General features: G+C 35.1%; 1 protein-coding gene across 2 annotated transcripts; it reads left to right on the top strand.

Annotated features, from left to right (window-relative positions):
• Nucleotides 1-210: 210 nt before the first annotated feature.
• Nucleotides 211-15048, top strand: LOC148626859 (uncharacterized). Of its 2 annotated transcripts, XM_088550692.1 has the most exons (12): nucleotides 211-458; nucleotides 8069-8211; nucleotides 8370-8462; nucleotides 8779-8935; nucleotides 9150-9189; nucleotides 11211-11369; nucleotides 11847-11902; nucleotides 12280-12417; nucleotides 13314-13485; nucleotides 13949-14056; nucleotides 14224-14439; nucleotides 14776-15048. In XM_088550692.1, exons 1-12 carry the CDS (start codon nucleotides 283-285, stop codon nucleotides 14980-14982), a joined length of 1665 nt encoding a protein of 554 aa, XP_088406818.1. In that variant the 5' UTR covers nucleotides 211-282; the 3' UTR covers nucleotides 14983-15048. The 2 variants fall into 2 exon arrangements, with proteins under 2 accessions (XP_088406818.1, XP_088406896.1); XM_088550770.1 differs by lacking the exon at nucleotides 8069-8211 and having other exon boundaries at nucleotides 224-340.
• Nucleotides 15049-18367: the final 3319 nt, after the last annotated feature.

The following is an 18367-nucleotide window of genomic DNA, read 5'->3' as shown; positions in this document are numbered from 1 at the left end:
TATTTGACAATTTTTCTGAATGACAATCTGAAGATTGGACTTTTCAGCAATAAATGATTTTGACAGTACATACTTTGTGTTATTTGGTGGCAACATAATGAAGTGACACGATTCCAGACATGTTGACACTTAAAGTTCGATTGAATAACATTTTCAATCCACAGTATATAAATAAATTATTTCATATGTTGACTTACATTCTATAAAGATAAGGACTGACTTAATCCAGTTTGGTTTGCACTTTATATAAACCTTGAAAGCCATTTAGTTAACCGGTTCCTGATGTACCATTTCCTAGTAGTCCTGTGTTCTTCTGTCGTAGTAGGAAAGGAATTGCTAGGTAACCATGATTTTGAGAATGAAAATTCTATATCTCCTTGGCAATGTGCAGACTGTCATGCTACCGTTACCACAAGTGACACATATCATGGACAACATGCCGTCGTAGTCAATAACAGGTAAGACAACAAATAACGAATATCATGGGCAGCATGCCGTCATTGTCAATAACAGGTAAGACAACAGACAACAAATAACGAATATCATGGGCAGCATGCCGTCATTGTCAATAACAGGTATGACGACAAAAACAAATATAACAGAGAACTTGCCGTCATTATCAGTAACAGGTAAGGCGACAACTAATAAGTATCATGGGCTGCAGTCCGTCATGGTCAATAACAGGTACAACAACAAATTACAAATATGGACTACATGCCGTCATGGTCAGTAACAGGTAAGACGACAACTAATAAATATTATGGACTGTATTCCGTCATGGTCAATAACAGGCAAGACAATAAATAACAAATATCATGAACTACATGCTGTCATGGTCAATAACAGGAAAACGGCATATAACAAATATTATGGGCAGCATTCCCTGTTATGAAAAATTCAGTAAGGCTAAAAATGACAAATTTCATGGACAATATGCCGTCATGGTCAGAAGCAGGTTAGAATACAAATAACAAATATAATGAGTAACATGACGTCACGTAAACAAGCAGGTAACACAACAAGTAACAAATATAATGGACAACATGCCCTCATAGCCAATAGCAGGTAAGACAACAAATGACAAATATTACTGCCAACATGTCGTCATAGTCAATAACAGGTAAGGCGACTAATAACAAATTTTCTGAACAACATGTCGTCATGATCAAGTACAGGTAAGACAACAAGTAACATTTGTCATGGACAACATGCCGTCATTGTCAATAACAGGTAAGATAACAATTAAAAAAATATCATGAACAACATGCTGTCATTGTTTATAACGACTAAGACAATAAATAACAAATATCATGAACAGGTATGATAACAAATGAAAAATATCATTCGCAACTTGCCGTCATGGTCAACAGCAGGTAAGACGATAAATAACAAATATCATGGACAACAAGCCGTCACGGTCGATAATAGGTACAAAATGTAAGACAACATATACAAAAATATCATGGACAACATGCCGTCATTGTCAATAACAGGAACGGCGACTATTAAGAAATTTTTTGAACAACATGCCGTCATGGTCGAGAACAGGTAAGACAACAAATAACATTTATCATGGACAACATGCCGTCATTGTCAATAACAGGTAAGACAACAAAGGAAAAATATCATTGGCAACATACCGTAATGGACAATAACAGGTAAGACAACAGAGGAAAATATCATTGGCAACATACCGTAATGGACAATAACAGGTAAGACAACAGAGGAAAAATATCATTGGCAACATACCGTAATGGACAATAACTGGTAAGACAACAGAGGAAAAATATCATTGGCAACATACCGTAATGGGCAATAGTATATGTTAATAAATATGTAATTTCATATTCGCCCTGTTATAGGTTTGAGGTCTGTCATGTTGGTCGAGGCGGCCGTATTGGTCCCGAGGCATCGTCGAGGGCCAATACGGCTGTCGAGGCCAATATGATTGACCGAACTAGATGATTTGTAGAACAGTTAGTTTCGTGTTTTACCAAAAACATATAGGTTTATTTGCATTATTCAGTCTTAAGTATCCTTTTTGTATAAAATGGAAGATTTTTTCTTGTGTTTCTGCTGCTTTTAGTCCAGGTGATCAAAGTTCATTAAATCTAATTCTAACTCAAAATGGTGGTGTCAAACGACCGGAAGTTATGATGCCGTATTGGCCCTGGCTTGATCCATATTGGCCCCGTATAGATGCCCGGTTTGAAATCATATCAATTGGTCAGTTTTTGACATATTTCAACGTATTTTGGGTAGTTGGTTAATAACAGGTAAGACAACAAGCAACAGATATCGTTGACATCATGTCGTCACGGTCACAATAAAGGTATAAATACGTTTTGTTGCTCGTATTACTAATCTGAGCTAGAAAGAAACTTCATGATCTTTTCAATTTGAGCATGCATTGCAAACCTTTTTTGTCACTTTTGGCTGACTTTATAGCTGATCTGATCAGAAAGAAAGAATATCGTTTGGCTAGATCCTTCAATCTCAGTTTCCGCTATATAGATGACGTATTATCTTTAAACAATCCTAATTTCGGGGATTTGATACATCGCATCTACCCAAAAGAACTTGAGATAAAGAATACTACAGACACTGTGAAGTCAGCCTCATATCTTGACCTACACTTAGAAATCGATGGTAAAGGAAAACTATTGACCAAACTTTACGACATACGTGATGACTTTTCATTCAGAATTGTCAACTTTCCTTTCATCTGTGGCAACATCCCTTCGGCTCCTGCGTATGGAGTGTTCATATCACAACTCATACGTTATGATACTTTTTGTATCGCGCTAGAACTCCAACAAATAGGCTTCTGGAACAGGGTTATGTTGTTACAAGGTTGAAGTCATCACTACAGAAGATTTATGGTCGTCATCATGAACTCGTGGATCGTTATGGTGTATCCATCAGCACCATGAAAACCGATTTATTCAACGGGTCATAGTTTTCCTTTCCTCGTTTGTCTACCCCAGACTTGACTTTTTAGGAGCAACTCGGCAGGTGTTTCTAGAAAAGAGGACGCTTACCCTACCGGTGCACCAGGTCCATGCTCCCAGTTTTTAGTGGAGTCCGAGTTGCTCATTTACTTTTGTTACTTTGTATTTTAGTTACTTTATGTTCTTTGTTGTGTATGTCTGTTTTCCATGTCTGGTCTTTGTCCCTGGATTACATTCTTTTGATTACCACTATAACCTTGGTTCCCTTGATTACTCTTATACAAGTATGGACACAGACTGGTATTGCCCGAGGGGCAAGTATGACGCAGACTGGTATTGCCCGAGGGGCAAGTATGGACGCAGACTGGTATGGCCTGAGGGGCAAGTATGGATGCAGACTGGTATTGCCCGCAGAGCAAATTTAAACATACATACGTTTTGTCTCGAATGTGTTTGCATTGTCTAGAAAACTCCTCCATTTATTAATTTCAATAATTGAATTATGCGTATATCTATTAATATATGTTAACAAATTTCTAAAAATGTACGTTAGCTTGGTAAAATTCTGGACTCTCAGTTTTTTTTTAATTAACAGAAACCAACAGTCTGGTATCTGTCAGTTACATGGATGGCCCTAATTTGAAAATGGTAGGAGTCATAAACTCAATATTAAATAGGAGCAATCCTTTAGAAGTTAGTAAAATCATATCCAAATTTCATAACAATTGATCTACCATAACTAAAGTCATCGCAAGAAAATCAAGTGAATATGGACGACACGGACGCCACCGACGATGACACCGCTGTCAGCACCATACCAATATATATACGACCGCAATTTCTTTATTTATACAAGTGTGGACACAGGCTTGTATTGCCCAAGGGGCAAGTATGGACGACTGGTATTGTCCAAAGAGCAAATTTGAACATACATACGTTTTGTCTTGAAAGAGTACATGTAACCAATGGGACCAAGATTCTAGCGGAAATCAAAGGAATGTAATACAGGGACAAAGCCCAGACATGGAAAACAGACAAATACAACAACGAACATAAAGTAATTAAAATAATACATATAAAGTAACAAAAGTAAATGAGAAACTCGGACTCCACTTAAAACTGGTAGCATGGCCCAGGTGCACCGGGAGGGTGAACGTGTATGTATCGTCCAGAAAACTCCTCCATTTACTGAAATCAATAATTGAATTATATAACATGTCTTAATAAATATCTACTGATATCAAAAAATGGGGAACAAATTCCACAATGACATGCCACAACCATAAGACAGGTCATATACATATTCTTCCTTGATGGTGTACTTGCATGGATGTGTTGAACTTGTTATATCTTGTAAATAAGGATTGGGCATTTCACTTTATGTAGATTAGCTTGGTAAAATTCTGGGCTCTCTGTTTTTTTTATATTAACAGAAACCAACAGTGTGGTATCTGTCAATTACATGGATGGCCCTAATTTTAAAACGATAGGACCATAAACTAAAAAATTAAGTAGGATCAATCATTAATTAGTAGTTAGTAGCACGAAAATCAAGTGAATATGGACGACGACGACACGGACGCCGCCGACGATGACGTCGCTGTCAGCACCATTTTTCGGTGACACTATTATTTTAGACACACACACACACACACACACATAGGCAAATTCGGGATTTGGACTTGCTCCATTTTCAATCCCCTAAAAAGCCTGTCAATTTTTCTTCCTTACTAGCAAAGGAGAGTAAAACTGCGTAATGGAAAAATTTCCCACTTACAGTCATGTACTCAAAGAAAAACATTAGAAATTCTTATGAATCAAAAATGCAATACCGGTATTTAAAGGACTTTAAGGCTAAATCCATCGGTACTGACTCACAATTAACGCTTCAAAATCAATATTTCAACTAAATCTTGTATCAAAGAATTTATCTAATTCTAAATAGTCACACAAATTTGTAGCCCGAAAAATGTTTCCTTTGACAAAAACTGTATACTTGTTTTGCAGCTGTATAAAATATAGCAAGAGGCACTGCCAGTATCATTTGGTTTCAGAACCAACATAACGTGTATGTACATTCATCTCTTCACAACACTGTCATTAACTTTTCTTTAGAATCTTTACTTGTAATTAATAAACAATTTATGCAAGAGGTTGGACTTCCGTTCTTTCATACCCCAAGCCAAGTCAGAAAAAAGCTTGCCAGACAATCTCTAGCTCTACTGGAGTAATAATTAGACCATCCGTTTAGGCCTAAAAATGTTTCCGGTTATCCTACTGACCCTTTTTCATACCCCACTACTCAGAAGTTTTTTATTTGAAATTTTGAAGAAAAAAAAATAACGTAAAAACTGTGCCGATTGTCTTTCAGAAAAAAAAGAAGAAAATTGAAAACACACATGCCATGAGTGTGCTCTTGGTCGTAAACAATCCCTTTTTGGAATTCGGCACTTGCGATATTTTTTTTGTTTTTACCACCTCCGTCAAAATTACTCATGCGCAACACTCAGCTGATTGTCAGCGTCACTCACGTCGTAAATAATATGACTGGTTAAGACTGTGAACCTTACGAAAGACTGTGTTACGAAAGATTTTCGGGGGTTTTAGTGGTTTATATCCACAAAGACAGTCGAATTATCTCCTGGAAGCAACGATGCTCTAGCTTTATAATGCACGAAATGAAGGATGTAACGGATATACGGAAAGTGCTACCAACTTTCAACTTTATTGTTATAGTGATATTTAATACGGTCTTTGTCTTTTACATTAGTCTTAGTTTAAACATTTCTTTATCAAAAGAGAATAAAACTGCAAAACTGCAAAACTGCAAAACTAATTTGACTACCCCAACTCAACAGATTCCTCAATGCCATGTGTTTTGCCACAAAATATCTTGCCAGACAACCTCTAGAACTGCTGGAGTAATAAATAGACAACCTCTAGAACTGCTGGAGTAATAAACAGACAACCTCTAGAACTGCTGGAGTAATAAATAGACAACCTCTAGAACTGCTGGAGTAATAAACAGACAACCTCTAGAACTGCTGGAGTAATAAACAGACAACCTCTAGAACTGCTGGAGTAATAAATAGACCGTCCTATTAAGCCTAAAAATATGTTGTGTTTCCGGTCACCCTACCGACCCTCCTTCAGACCCCCTACCCAAAAGTTTTTAATTTGTTATTTAAAAAAAAATAATAATGATAAAGTCTGCCGATTGTCTTTCAGAAAAAAGTAGAAAATAAAGCCATAGATTTTTTTTCTATCCTAGTTCAAAGAGTTAAATGTTATATATAAATCCTTGCCTAGATGGAAAAAAACAAAGAGAAATATTGGTTATTTATATTTAGATTCGATTGTAAACACACATGCCATGAGTGTGCTCTTGGTCGTGCATAATCCCTTTTAGGTTTTGGCATTTGATTTTTTTTTTTTGACCACCACCATCAAAAAAAAAATATCTCAAGCGCCGAATCCCAAAAGGGATTAGGCAGCAGACTACGTCTATTAGTTTTTGTATATTTAGTTTGGTGTCACTATGACATATTCCATTTAAAAAAAAATTAAATAAAAATAAATCCCTACCGACCCGACAAATTTCGAATGGTGATCGGAAACATAACATTATTTTTTCGGCCTTCGTGATTTCTAATCACTTGACTGGCGTGCACCATTAAGTTGACCTACCTTTCTGTCTTGCATGCATTTGGAGGTGTTGATTTGATCCCAAAAAGTATTTTGCTGGGTCAAAGATTCAGCAAATGCAGTAGGATATACAATATATAGCGTACAGATTACAAATTGGAACACTAGGTCATGGAACGACATTAAATCACGTGATAATGCATTTAATGAATTCAATGAATGAACGTGGTCACATGACAACTAATTTTACCGAATACACCATGACCCACATTCATGGGTATGATAATGCCCGGGGACTGTGTAAACGCTTCAATGCTTTCCACCGTCCGGGAGAGACCCCAAATGATAGCCAAGGGCGCTAAGAAACCCCTTTGCCCGCCATGTATTACAGTGCAAACCGGGTCTAACAGTATTAAGAATATATGTTAGCACGAAAACGAAAACCAAGTATAGGAACAGTCAGCTGATGGCCGGCGTCACTCATATCGTGCAAATGATTGGCTAACACTGTGTCACGAAAGAGTTTTGGGGATTTTAGTGGTTTATTTCTATAAAGACAGTCGAATTATCAGCTCAAAGCAACGATGTCCTAGCTTTATAATGCACGAAATGAAGGGTGTAACGGATATACGGAAAGTGCTATCGTTTTCAACTTTATTGTTATAGTGTAATTTAATGAGGCCATATTTAAACCTTCCACCGAAAGAAAGGTATGTCGGCTCCAAATCCGGTGTATAGATGATGTTTATTACTAAATCTTCATCGCCTCTATTACATAGAACTTACAATTAAAAACGCTTCAGAAGTATAGCAGTCTACCTCTTGTTCGTATCGTTGCTAAATGTCATCTCGTGACTATAGAGGAAAGCTTTCAAAAGTACCACGACTTTTGTCTATTCCTAAGTACATGCACTGACATTCTGACTGTTCAAGCATATGTGTTATAATGTCACAACTTAGAAATACGTTTTTTTTTTAATTCACGGCCATTATACTATTAACTGGATATGACTGAGCTCAGTTGCCCGTATGTTAAGGTCATTACTTTGAAAATTCTATGGTCGTCTTCATGTCTGGACTGACTTCTGCCGATTGTCAGTTGCTAATATGAAAAAAAGAACACTTCCTGTCATAGATGTCTTCCTCTTGGACATTTTATTAGCTAGAACCACGTCGAGTGTACATGTCTTGCAAGAAACCGGAACTGGTACCTTCCTTAACACTCGAGAAAACCGCGATTTAAATGGCGTGGTACCCGTTGTTTCTATGTAACTATGCTTTTTATTCTTATTGTGTATAATTTTTATCCGTCTTCAATTTCAAACTTTATTGCAATTTACGCAGACCGCCGCTAGCAACTTAAGTGAACTCTTATTTTATACTCGGTTTATCCACCATCAATTACAAATATTCTTCATTTACCAATTGGTATATAGATTTTAAAAGATTTGTAATTCCATTTGACATTTCAGACACCATAACTGGGCTGGTCTAGCTCAATCATTTGCAGCCCTCGGTGGCCATTATTATTATTGTTCTACCTATATCAAAATCCTGAATGTGTCGTCTGGAAAGTCATACGCAGCAGTTGATCTTATGCTCCAGTATAACAACGGTAAGAATATGTACTACATATATATGTTTTAATGAAATCTATATAAAAGTATTGAATATATTGAACAATTTCGACAATTTGAACTGCATTTCTAAGCCTAGATTTTGTTTGATTATCATGATCAACCGTCTTAAGACTCAATACGGATATATTTACAGGTAAAGACCACTACGTTCCTATAGGGCATAATGACTATCTCATGGCTGATGGTACATTCTCGGAAATAGGAGGCGACTTTCATCTTCCAAATGGTGAATATACGTTAATGGTTTACTTTGACAAGTATGCGATTTAAGTTTAAATTTAAACAATGAAGAAGTTAATGCTTATAAACTATTACTAACTTAGAATTCAATAGACTTGAAAGTGGTCAACTTCAGCAGTACATGAATGATATAAAGGTTGCAATCTATCATTCCTCTGTGTCTCGTGAAGTTTAAATCCTCTTCTCAATTCTCTAGTTCATCGGGTAATGGCCATTCAATCAAGGGAAGATTAAATCTATCCCCTGAAGTGAGCTTCCTCGGTATTTACTCGCTTTTTTTTTAAAAACTTTCATTTAAACAGGTGTTAATCACGTGCGTATGTACGTCCAGATAACGGACCCCTCTGTGAACTATGTTTTGGACTATGCCACATGTCAACAGATTGTCCATGATCCAAACTGGAAAACTCATGCCAACCGTAGGATAGAAAATATAAGGAAAGGAACATTAACTATAAAGCAAGTATCGATTTTAGCTGTTCTGTCATCAGCAAACGGTATTGTATTGCAGTCCGTTTCTTCACGAAATTATAACAGCTTTCTCGTTGTGAGTCGTATAACTAACTTCAGTAAAATAGAAATTTAAAATTGAACACGTGTTACCTCTGCTAATAAAAATGACATTTTATATTTATGTTTCATTTGAATTTACATTCATGTATGTGTTTTTCAGTCTTTCTGGAAGTCATAATACAAATGGATTAACGGTTCAGGTAATGTGTCTACCTTAAGATATACGAAGGAAAATTTCCAATTTTTAAGATATTTTGTTCATTTAGTTATTAAGTGATGTATGTTAAAGACTGGTTTGTTGTTCGTTGGTGTATATATAAAAATTGAATCACGGAAACTCCATTTTATCATTGTTTTACCACGAGTGGGTCATTTATGTCGCAATGTTTTACCCCGAGCGCTAAAAAGGAGTTAAATAACGACATAAATGGCCAGCTCCTGGTAAAACAAGGATAAAATGGAGTTCCCATGATTTATTTCGAGTCTCTTCATATCTTTTAATAGACGCAGCCTATGTGTTGCAAAAATTTTGGTTATGTGTTTATCACTTTTTTACCATGGCTGAAGAGCTTTGAAGCACGCCATATTAGAATTAGTAACAATATGATTTTCTGTGATAGAACACTGAGCATTGCATTCAGGAAACTCCAAAAATTAGTTAGAGAATGGCGAAATAAGTCGCCGATCAAACATGTTTGTAATGAGTTAAAAGTTCCATCCATTTATTTGAAAAAATCATGTGTTTGACTGTTTTTTTTTTAGTTTGTCAGTATGTACAGTTTTACTTTTTATTTGTATAGACTTTTTATGAAGTAAAATATAAAAATTATTTGAAAATTTACCTGCAGCTCATTTTAAAGATATCATATTATCAAAAATATGACTCGCTCCACTATTGCCCCGTGCAGGTCCGGGTGTTAAAAGAATAGGCCTGCAGCAGCGCTAAGCTTGTCGTAAAAGGCGACTAAATAGTGCTCAGAACCCTAGCCGGGGGTTAGGGCGCTCTGCCCACAGAGCAACTGGGATGTGTGCCCCAGGTGGTGGAATGGGGTACCCCCTGGCGTGTTACATGCTGGGGTTGTCAGGCTATAATAAGGAAAACCTGACCGCAAACCATGGTGGTGCACCGTGTTGGGAAAGATGCCACGTTCCTCGCACGTTAAAGATCCCTACTGTGGTATTCTCCCGGAGTAGGAACCATAGGGCTCCGCCACAGGAGGCTAAATTGCCTGACCCTACCCACCTCTCCCTATTTCCAGTGGCAATCAAATTTTGTCGACCCCATTGTCCTTGTGTCCCATCCCTTTTTCATTTCATCATCATTTCATGTTCATTTTTCATCAATTTCATGTTCACCGTCTGAATATAGCTGAAATATTGCTGCTCGGACGTTAAACCCCAACTAACAAACAAACAAACGCTCCACTATTGTATGTACTACCTGTTTCCAGCCCGGATAGAGAAGGGGAGTCATACTAATTTTTCTTAAATATTTTCGATATTTTACCATACTTTATTATACAAATGGTGCAATCGAATACAATAGTTATTTGCGTATATGAATTTGCGTTTTTGTAAAAATGGGTGGCGCAAATGACACACTAGCGCAAATACGTTGTTGAGCAAAAAGACGCAAAACTGACGCAAACAGATATCTCCCATTTGAAAATCCCTTATGATTGTTTTGTGTATTTATTGTTGAATTTTATTGTCAGTGTAGTCCAGTCGTTTGTTTGCTTTGCACGCCTGTTTTAAAGAAGTCAATGATAATTGCATTTTGACTCATTTTCGTATGGCTAATATCGTGATTCATATACAACTATTTTGCTCAAGTGTACGAATTACAATTTAGACTACATTTAGTAGCTATATGTACATTAAAGTTTTAGTATACGATTCTATATTGAAAGTTAAGTACTCATTGGTCTTGCGGATGAGTGTTATCATAGCCTAGAATAACTAGTCATAAGCTTTGCATTTGGTTGAAACAACATTTGGTTGGTTTGATCCTATTAGAATAGTACATGTCTTCCTGTCAGTTGTAGCGTCTGTTAGTGAAGCCTTCCAGTCTAGTAAGTTAAATTTCATAAAGTATCTGCAAATCAATCAGTCAACCAATCAATCAATCAATCAATCAATAAATCATCAATCAATCATCAATCAAAGAACAATGAAGTTGTAAATTAATATGTAAGTGTTTTTTTTTCTTGTTGCATGACAGGTTCATCAGAAAAAGAGTCAGTTTGCTTTAGGGACAACATTTAATGCTAGATATGTAACTGACAGTAATCATGCAGCCTACCAGAAATTCTTGTTTGACAACTTTGAATGGGCAGTTCCTGAAAACGCCATGAAATGGAAACAAATGGAATGGACAAGGGTAGAATATCACAATATCCTATATTAAGTAGGATGACTTTTATGGTAGTTAAAATGGAGATACATTTGTATTGATTCTAAGATGTCTTATATAATTGAACACATTCTGTTTGGTTTTACTTTTTCATTTAACTGCTCCATGTTGTGTAAAATGTTAAGTACTGGTCCATATGAGATTTAGGCATTCCCTATGGTAAGGTGATTCATGGTGTAGAAAAAAACCCATGGATCCCACGATGCTGTTTTGGTGTACATATGCTATATTTTTAAGTGACAATATTCCTTTCTGTATTTAGATATGTCTTTTTTGAAAAAATCTAAAGGATAAATTTAAACAGCTCTTCGGTTGTTTACTATATGTATTGAATATTTTTGAAGCAAAAAAAGACCAATTTTAGAAAAATTTGTGTGCCAGACATTGCCTGATTCTCACACAGAATGGTGCTTAAAATGGAACAGCTGTGTTTTATATTTTCAGGGACACATCAACTACAATACCGCTATGGATGCAGTAAAGACATTAAAGGCAAAGGGGTATAATTCATATTAATTTAATAATAGCGTGCACACAATCTCAACTTTTTCTTAAGTAATCCGATGAACTTAATGTAACCTATTTGTCTTCCTTCTCTAGATCTTTATGCAAATTTGACATTTTTTAAAGTCGAAATCGTTTATACCGAAAATGTTTAAAGTTCATACATGACTGACGACACACTGCTTACTCTGTATTAATATGTATATATCTATGTGTCAAGGGTTTTGAAAATGAGCGAAACCAACGATTTACTTCATGACTCGTCCATTTTCGATATATGCACTATTAATAATTAAATAGAGGCATTTTAATAATCTATTCGCCACATTGTAAGAAAAAAAATGTCCCAATTGAAATCACTATCGCTTTTCAGATTTAAAGTGCGTGGTCATAATATGTTCTGGGATGATCCTAAACGTGTTCCTGACTGGATAAAGGGAATGTCACAGAACGATGCCTTACAAGTTATGCATAAAAGAGTAAATGATATGATATCACATTCAATGGGAACGTAAGTACAAATTGTAATGTGAAGTTTACCTGCCATGATATCATATAGGAACGTTAGTCATTATGCCTAGACATCTTACTCTATTGGAGTCACACTGTAGAACTATTTCACCAAATATAATGCCATGCTCTCTCTTAAAATAAGAAAATTAGTCATTCTGGCATAATATCTAGATCATATTGCGTAACTCAGCGGAAACCAAAACTATACACAGGAAAAATTGTGAGAAATGTTTTTCATGTTTTGAAAGCACCTGAAAAACACATGTTAATCACATTTTTTTTCATATGTTTAGGACCACCATGAAAACATATGTTTTTTTTTACTAAGGAGTTATAATATTGTATTTATATGTGTTCAGTAGGATTTTTAAAACATGATTTCATGCATTTTAAAAAGCACAAAAACATTATATTTTATTGCACTGGTCCTAAACATACGTTTCCATATGTTTTAAAACATATGAAAACATATGTTGCAATTTTTTCTGTGTATGAACCTAAGTTGAATGCCTTCCACTTTTTATCTGTTGTATTATTGGTTCTTAACACTACTTATCAATATATGCTTTGTCCATGTATTGTATTTTTTTAACCGTCAATATCTTTAGTCCATGCGGTAGATATTTTACGACAAATTATCCGCATCCATTGGGAACAAGCAGTGCCGCTACTTGCTTTCCAGTTTTGACTGAATCTCTAGCAGACCTTTTACATAAGAGGACGGAGCTTGGGCCAAAGGGGATCACGGAGAGGCATATTTCGACCATGCTGATAATTTACTTCAAGTTTTAATTTTTTTGTTTTTTGTTTTTCTATGCAGTCGGTTGTCTTCGTCTCTGTTATTATTTTACTTTCTAATGTATCGTTGTAACCATGCTTCCCCTTGATTTATAGGTTAGAACACTGGGATGTAAACAATGAAAACCTCCACGCCCACCCATTTGAAGACTTGGTTCATAACCCTCACGTTTCTGAAGATATGTTTAAATGGATACACAATATTGAACCTAATGTTAAATTGTTCCTCAACGAATACAATGTAATAAATTACCACCAAACAACTACGGTAAGTAACAGCTTACACAGTCCTGACAAAATACAATGTGTCCAACAGTATGTAACATTTTACAGATTATGACAAAACTACATTGTGTCCAACAGTATGTCAAACATTATAGTGTTTCGAGTGAGAAAATGAAAAAAATAAATAAATTAAAAACAAACAAAATAATAAAAAAAAAAGAACAGACATTGCAAATTTGATGAGATAACTATATAAGATATTAAGTTCTAGTTAAGCAGCTTATAACCCATGTTTTCAGTAGAACGTATATCAGATAGGTATTTGTACTTTGTTCATTTAACTTTCCAATAATTTAAAACATTAATTATGGCGGAATCCTTGACATTTCTCTAATATTCTTTTATAGTATAGAAGTGTTATAAAACATACATTGTATGGACTATTTCCCATTACTTTTCCAGCCCTCCATGGTATTTATTGTGCTGTCTAACCAATGATTTTTCAGGCTTTAAAGACACTCGGGAAGCACTACAAATCAAAGGGTGTACCTATATATGGACTGGGAGCACAGGGACATTTTGGTAACAGTCATTTGAGTATGGATGTTGTTAAGGTACAGTTTATATACACGTAGTATTGTGATCGGAATTTTTGGATAGAATATCGGATGATGATATATTCCCTCAAATTTATTTCAGATGTTTCTTTGTATTGTTGATATTAAAAATGAAAGAAGTGTAATGATGTAGCTTTTTTACAAACATGATTTCTTGTTTATAGTACAGATTAGACAAACTTGCTGAGTCTGGGTTACCAATATGGATCACAGAGTTAACTATAAAGGAAACCGATCCAACGAAGAAAGCAGCAGCCTTAGACAATCTAATGACTTTGTTCTTCAGCCATCCTCACGTAGAAGGCGTACTATTATGGGGATTCTGGGACGGTGCTATCTACGACCGAGACCTAGCTCTGGCAACAGGAAGTGGTGTAACCGTAAGTATAGTGAGGCTATATAAATAAACTTGGCTTAATACATGTATAAACATGATAAATAAATGTTTACTAATCATGCTTATTATAGACATGCATTCCAGTGGGTATCAGTTACAGAGAATATCATTTATGGTACACGTTACTGCTTAAAAATCGAATTACGATGTATATCTAAATTTGTTATTACTCAGTTTACGAACTAAAATATTTTGCAATTATGCTCAGTAAATATGCTCATACAAAGCCGATATTTGTAGGTATTAGTTAATTATATTCAGATTGTTTGAACCACAGTATGTCCCTGGCTGTTACATGCTCTATTTGTGTCTTCCACAGCCCAACGCAGCGGGGCAAAAATGGATTGAACTATTTCACAGCAGATTTAGAACTAACGAATCCCACCAGTTTAATGGACAAAAATCAGTTAGTGGTAAAGCTTTCTATGGAGAATACCAACTGATATTTAAACAATATGGCAGGATAATTCACACAGAAAACGTCAGCTTTACACATGGAAGCAAGACTGTTACTGTGAATATTTAGAGCGATGACTTCTATTCACACAATTGCAGTACCATCAAGCCTACAATAAACAGCTATTATATTCTATTTACTAGTTGAATGCATGGCCCATGCTACTATTTTGGTAACTTGAGCTTGTTCATTACCTTATTTATTTGTTTTAGTAAATGTGTGTTCTTCGTTGAAGCTGTGTTGGCTTTGTTCTCAAATAATTCAAGGTGATACTTTGTAGTTCGATAAATCCAACAGATTTTATAAAGGGTATAAACTCGTGTTTTTCTCTTCAAAAATTGTACATGCTTTAAATTAGGCTGACGAATCTTTGACCCCTGGACTCTTAGTTATTCTATCAACAGTTTTACTGTAAACTTTAGACACTGCAAAGGCTACTTTACTACTACTTGAACTCACAAATCATTTATTTGCGATTTTTATCTAAGGAATGTCAAAAAACAGGACAGTTTGGAATCATTAGCAGACGTATTATAAATTGCAATGCTAGGACAGTTTAATACAGAATTCATTGCAATAAATGAAATTAACAGCTGAGTACAAATAAAAACTTTGATTTTAATCTGCATTGACAGCAATGTAGGTGTAGGATGAAAAAAATCTAGCTAATTATTGAGTAGACGGTCACGCCATTCCCATGGTAAAGCTGGTTCGTCGTTCCTAGTGTTTACTTAGTGTACTGTACCTATTGTAACTAACAACAAAACCCTTAGTTTCTCCACAAACTCTGGTTATCTACTTTATAGAAACTCTCTCAGCAAGATAGAGGTAAGGAAAATAGCACAATATGTATTTGTACACTGATAGAAAATGCAAGGACTATATCATGTTTTACTGTAAATTTTAGACACTGCAAAGGCTGTTTTACAACTACTTAGATTCATTTAATCTATTTTTGTTACTGATTTTAGTGGGTTAAACAAAAGGAATATATGTTCTATCGTTCGAAAATCTAACGCAAAATAACCACACCTCTAACATATAACACTTATGGCGAGATTTACTTATCATTTATCATTACTTTAATACGTTTAAGTTCAATAAAGTTTTGATAATTGGTGCTTTAACAGTCTGTAAACCTTGGTTCGCATCTTAACAAAAAAATGATTGGACGTCATCTTGAACCATAAGGTTTACACATGGCCTGGGTTTCAAATCATGGGTTTTTTCCTCCAACCTTCTTTATTTCAAGAGATTTGACTGGTCAAAATTTGAGTTGAGGACGAATTTGAGGAAAATATCCATGAATCCGGACACAGCTGTACTGACAATAAATGTTTCGTTATATTAAATTAGTGTTTCTTGTTACAATCTGTATGTGGAACACAAAGCAAAGTAATTTCAGTTTAAAACCTTTAAGGTTTATTTCTTGTGTTTTTCTCGTTTTCAGATGTTCCCTTAAAATCAATATTTCAAGATATTATGGGATACCGTGACGTTCTTGTATGTAGTGTCATTACTATCTAACTGAACACGTGAGTATCCGCTACTAAATTACTCTATATTATCAGATTGTCTATGTGAGAAATTAACACCAAAAGTGATAGAATATGCTTTTTTGAGACGTTATTCCATTTCCGACTTCAATTAAAACAAAAGATTTTTTATGCCTTGGTTTATAATGGCATAATATGAAGAGTCTGATATTCATTGCAATCTAGTCTTATATTCTTTTTAATCGAATAAAGAAATGTATTACATTTGAAATCACAGTTTAATATTTATCATGTTTGCTCAAGATCTTTTCATCAATCAATGCATTCTATTTATGTACTGGATTTTCTGGAGTATCCCGCATAACACTATCTGTCCCACATTTGTTTCCTCTAGGATTAATTTAAAAAAAAATGATGGATATTGTTGATTTGAGGCCTAAAAATTACTGCATCAATTTACGTTAAAAACATGAAAAATATTATTAAAAGTAGATTTATGAGGCTGTCGATACAATTTTGATTAGCGAATGATCGTACATACATGCATACGGATAGCCGACGCAGTAAAATTTGTTCTACATTTCATTCAGAAAATAACACAGGGCACGCATTTTCAATCTTCGATACAGTTTTTTTTCAAACGCCACTAAACATCAGTATTTAGCCAATCGGTAAACAGAATTGTGATCAGGTGAATTGCGTTTCCATGGCAAAGCATCTTTAAGGTCAAAAGGGTAAAAAGCAAAACTATACCGACTGCGTCGGAAAAAGTTCATTACCCATTGGTGACCGATAAAAGAGATAATCGCTTCTTGAAAAGACTGTTCAATAAGTCACTCCCCAACACATCAAAGTAAGGCCCGGTTGCATCACTAATAAAAGAGTCATAGTCAAGAACCAGAAAATGAACATGAACAGAGTGAGGTAAAATTCACATTCAAATGTTCATTATCAACACATGGTAAAATACAACTTTACTTTAGTTTAAAAATAATCTTCTCCGCTCGGTATTGTATACTACTCAAAACCTCTTGTTTTGCTTGGGAGAAAGTGTCAGAAAGACATCCATGTGCCGTATCCGTGAGCAATGATCGGTCTAAGCACGCTACCCCATAATGCATTGTCAAATTCAACACGGTTGAAGTTTCCATGTTCACCAAGAATACGCTTCTTATAATTAAACTTGTTTTCTATACTATCTTTAATATAAGCGGTGATATAGTAGTACTGTTTCAAGAATCGGGAAACGTAAATACCAATATATTCGTATTCGTTTGTCTCTATCATGGAGCTATCGCCTAACTGTCAACGTTTATCTCTATCGACTCCTGTTCCGTTCCCATTTCGCCTCCAAATCTTACTAAGGCGAAATGGAAATAATTTTATGTACCAAATTTGACAGCAAAGGAACATTAGTAAGAAGTACGTACAGCGAATGACGTATGGACATGCATTAAGCATCCGTTTTAGAAATTATCAGAAGATTAATCATTTTAATTGTTAGCATTTCAGTTCACTATTATTGTAGCAAGACCAATTTAGTAAGCCACTCACAGTTTAATTATTTGTTTTATTTATTTATTTTGTTTCTAATTTATACGTAAAATCTTACTTTATTAACCAACATTTGTAATTTGTTTTTTTCAATAGCAGTTTCCCTGCTTGGTTTCACTAATGTACTTATCAATCGTCAATTCCCACTGTTATTTCTGGAATAAATGAAACTCTACACAAACTACTAGTATCTAAAAATACCAGATAAAATCATAAAATAAACAAGAAAAAAAAAAAACATTAATGCTTAATTAAATGTGTCATATTTCAGTGCTATATCAGGCAGAAACCTACCCGAGTTAAATTATCTCCCATTTCATCGCGATTTTCGTCTGTCGTGATAGAAAATTGCTGCGATAGGCCGTTATTAGTTCTGATACGGAACGTGATCGAATATGAACGAC

This window comes from Perna viridis, chromosome 1, assembly GCF_037379345.1.
Source record: "Perna viridis isolate PV_CMFRI_1.1 ecotype Kerala chromosome 1, ASM3737934v1, whole genome shotgun sequence".
NCBI lineage: Eukaryota > Metazoa > Mollusca > Bivalvia > Mytilida > Mytilidae > Perna > Perna viridis.
This window is presented reverse-complemented; position numbering and strand designations above follow the sequence as displayed.

Excerpts from the sequence above, each read along its gene's own strand:
- LOC148626859 (XM_088550692.1), top strand. The coding sequence starts at position 283 with ATGTACCATTTCCTAGTAGTCCTGTGTTCTTCTGTCGTAGTAGGAAAG. Across the intron at positions 8,463-8,778 it reads CGACTTTCATCTTCCAAATG|GTGTTAATCACGTGCGTATG; the intron begins GTGAATATACGT and ends TCATTTAAACAG. Across the intron at positions 12,418-13,313 it reads ATATCACATTCAATGGGAAC|GTTAGAACACTGGGATGTAA; the intron begins GTAAGTACAAAT and ends CTTGATTTATAG.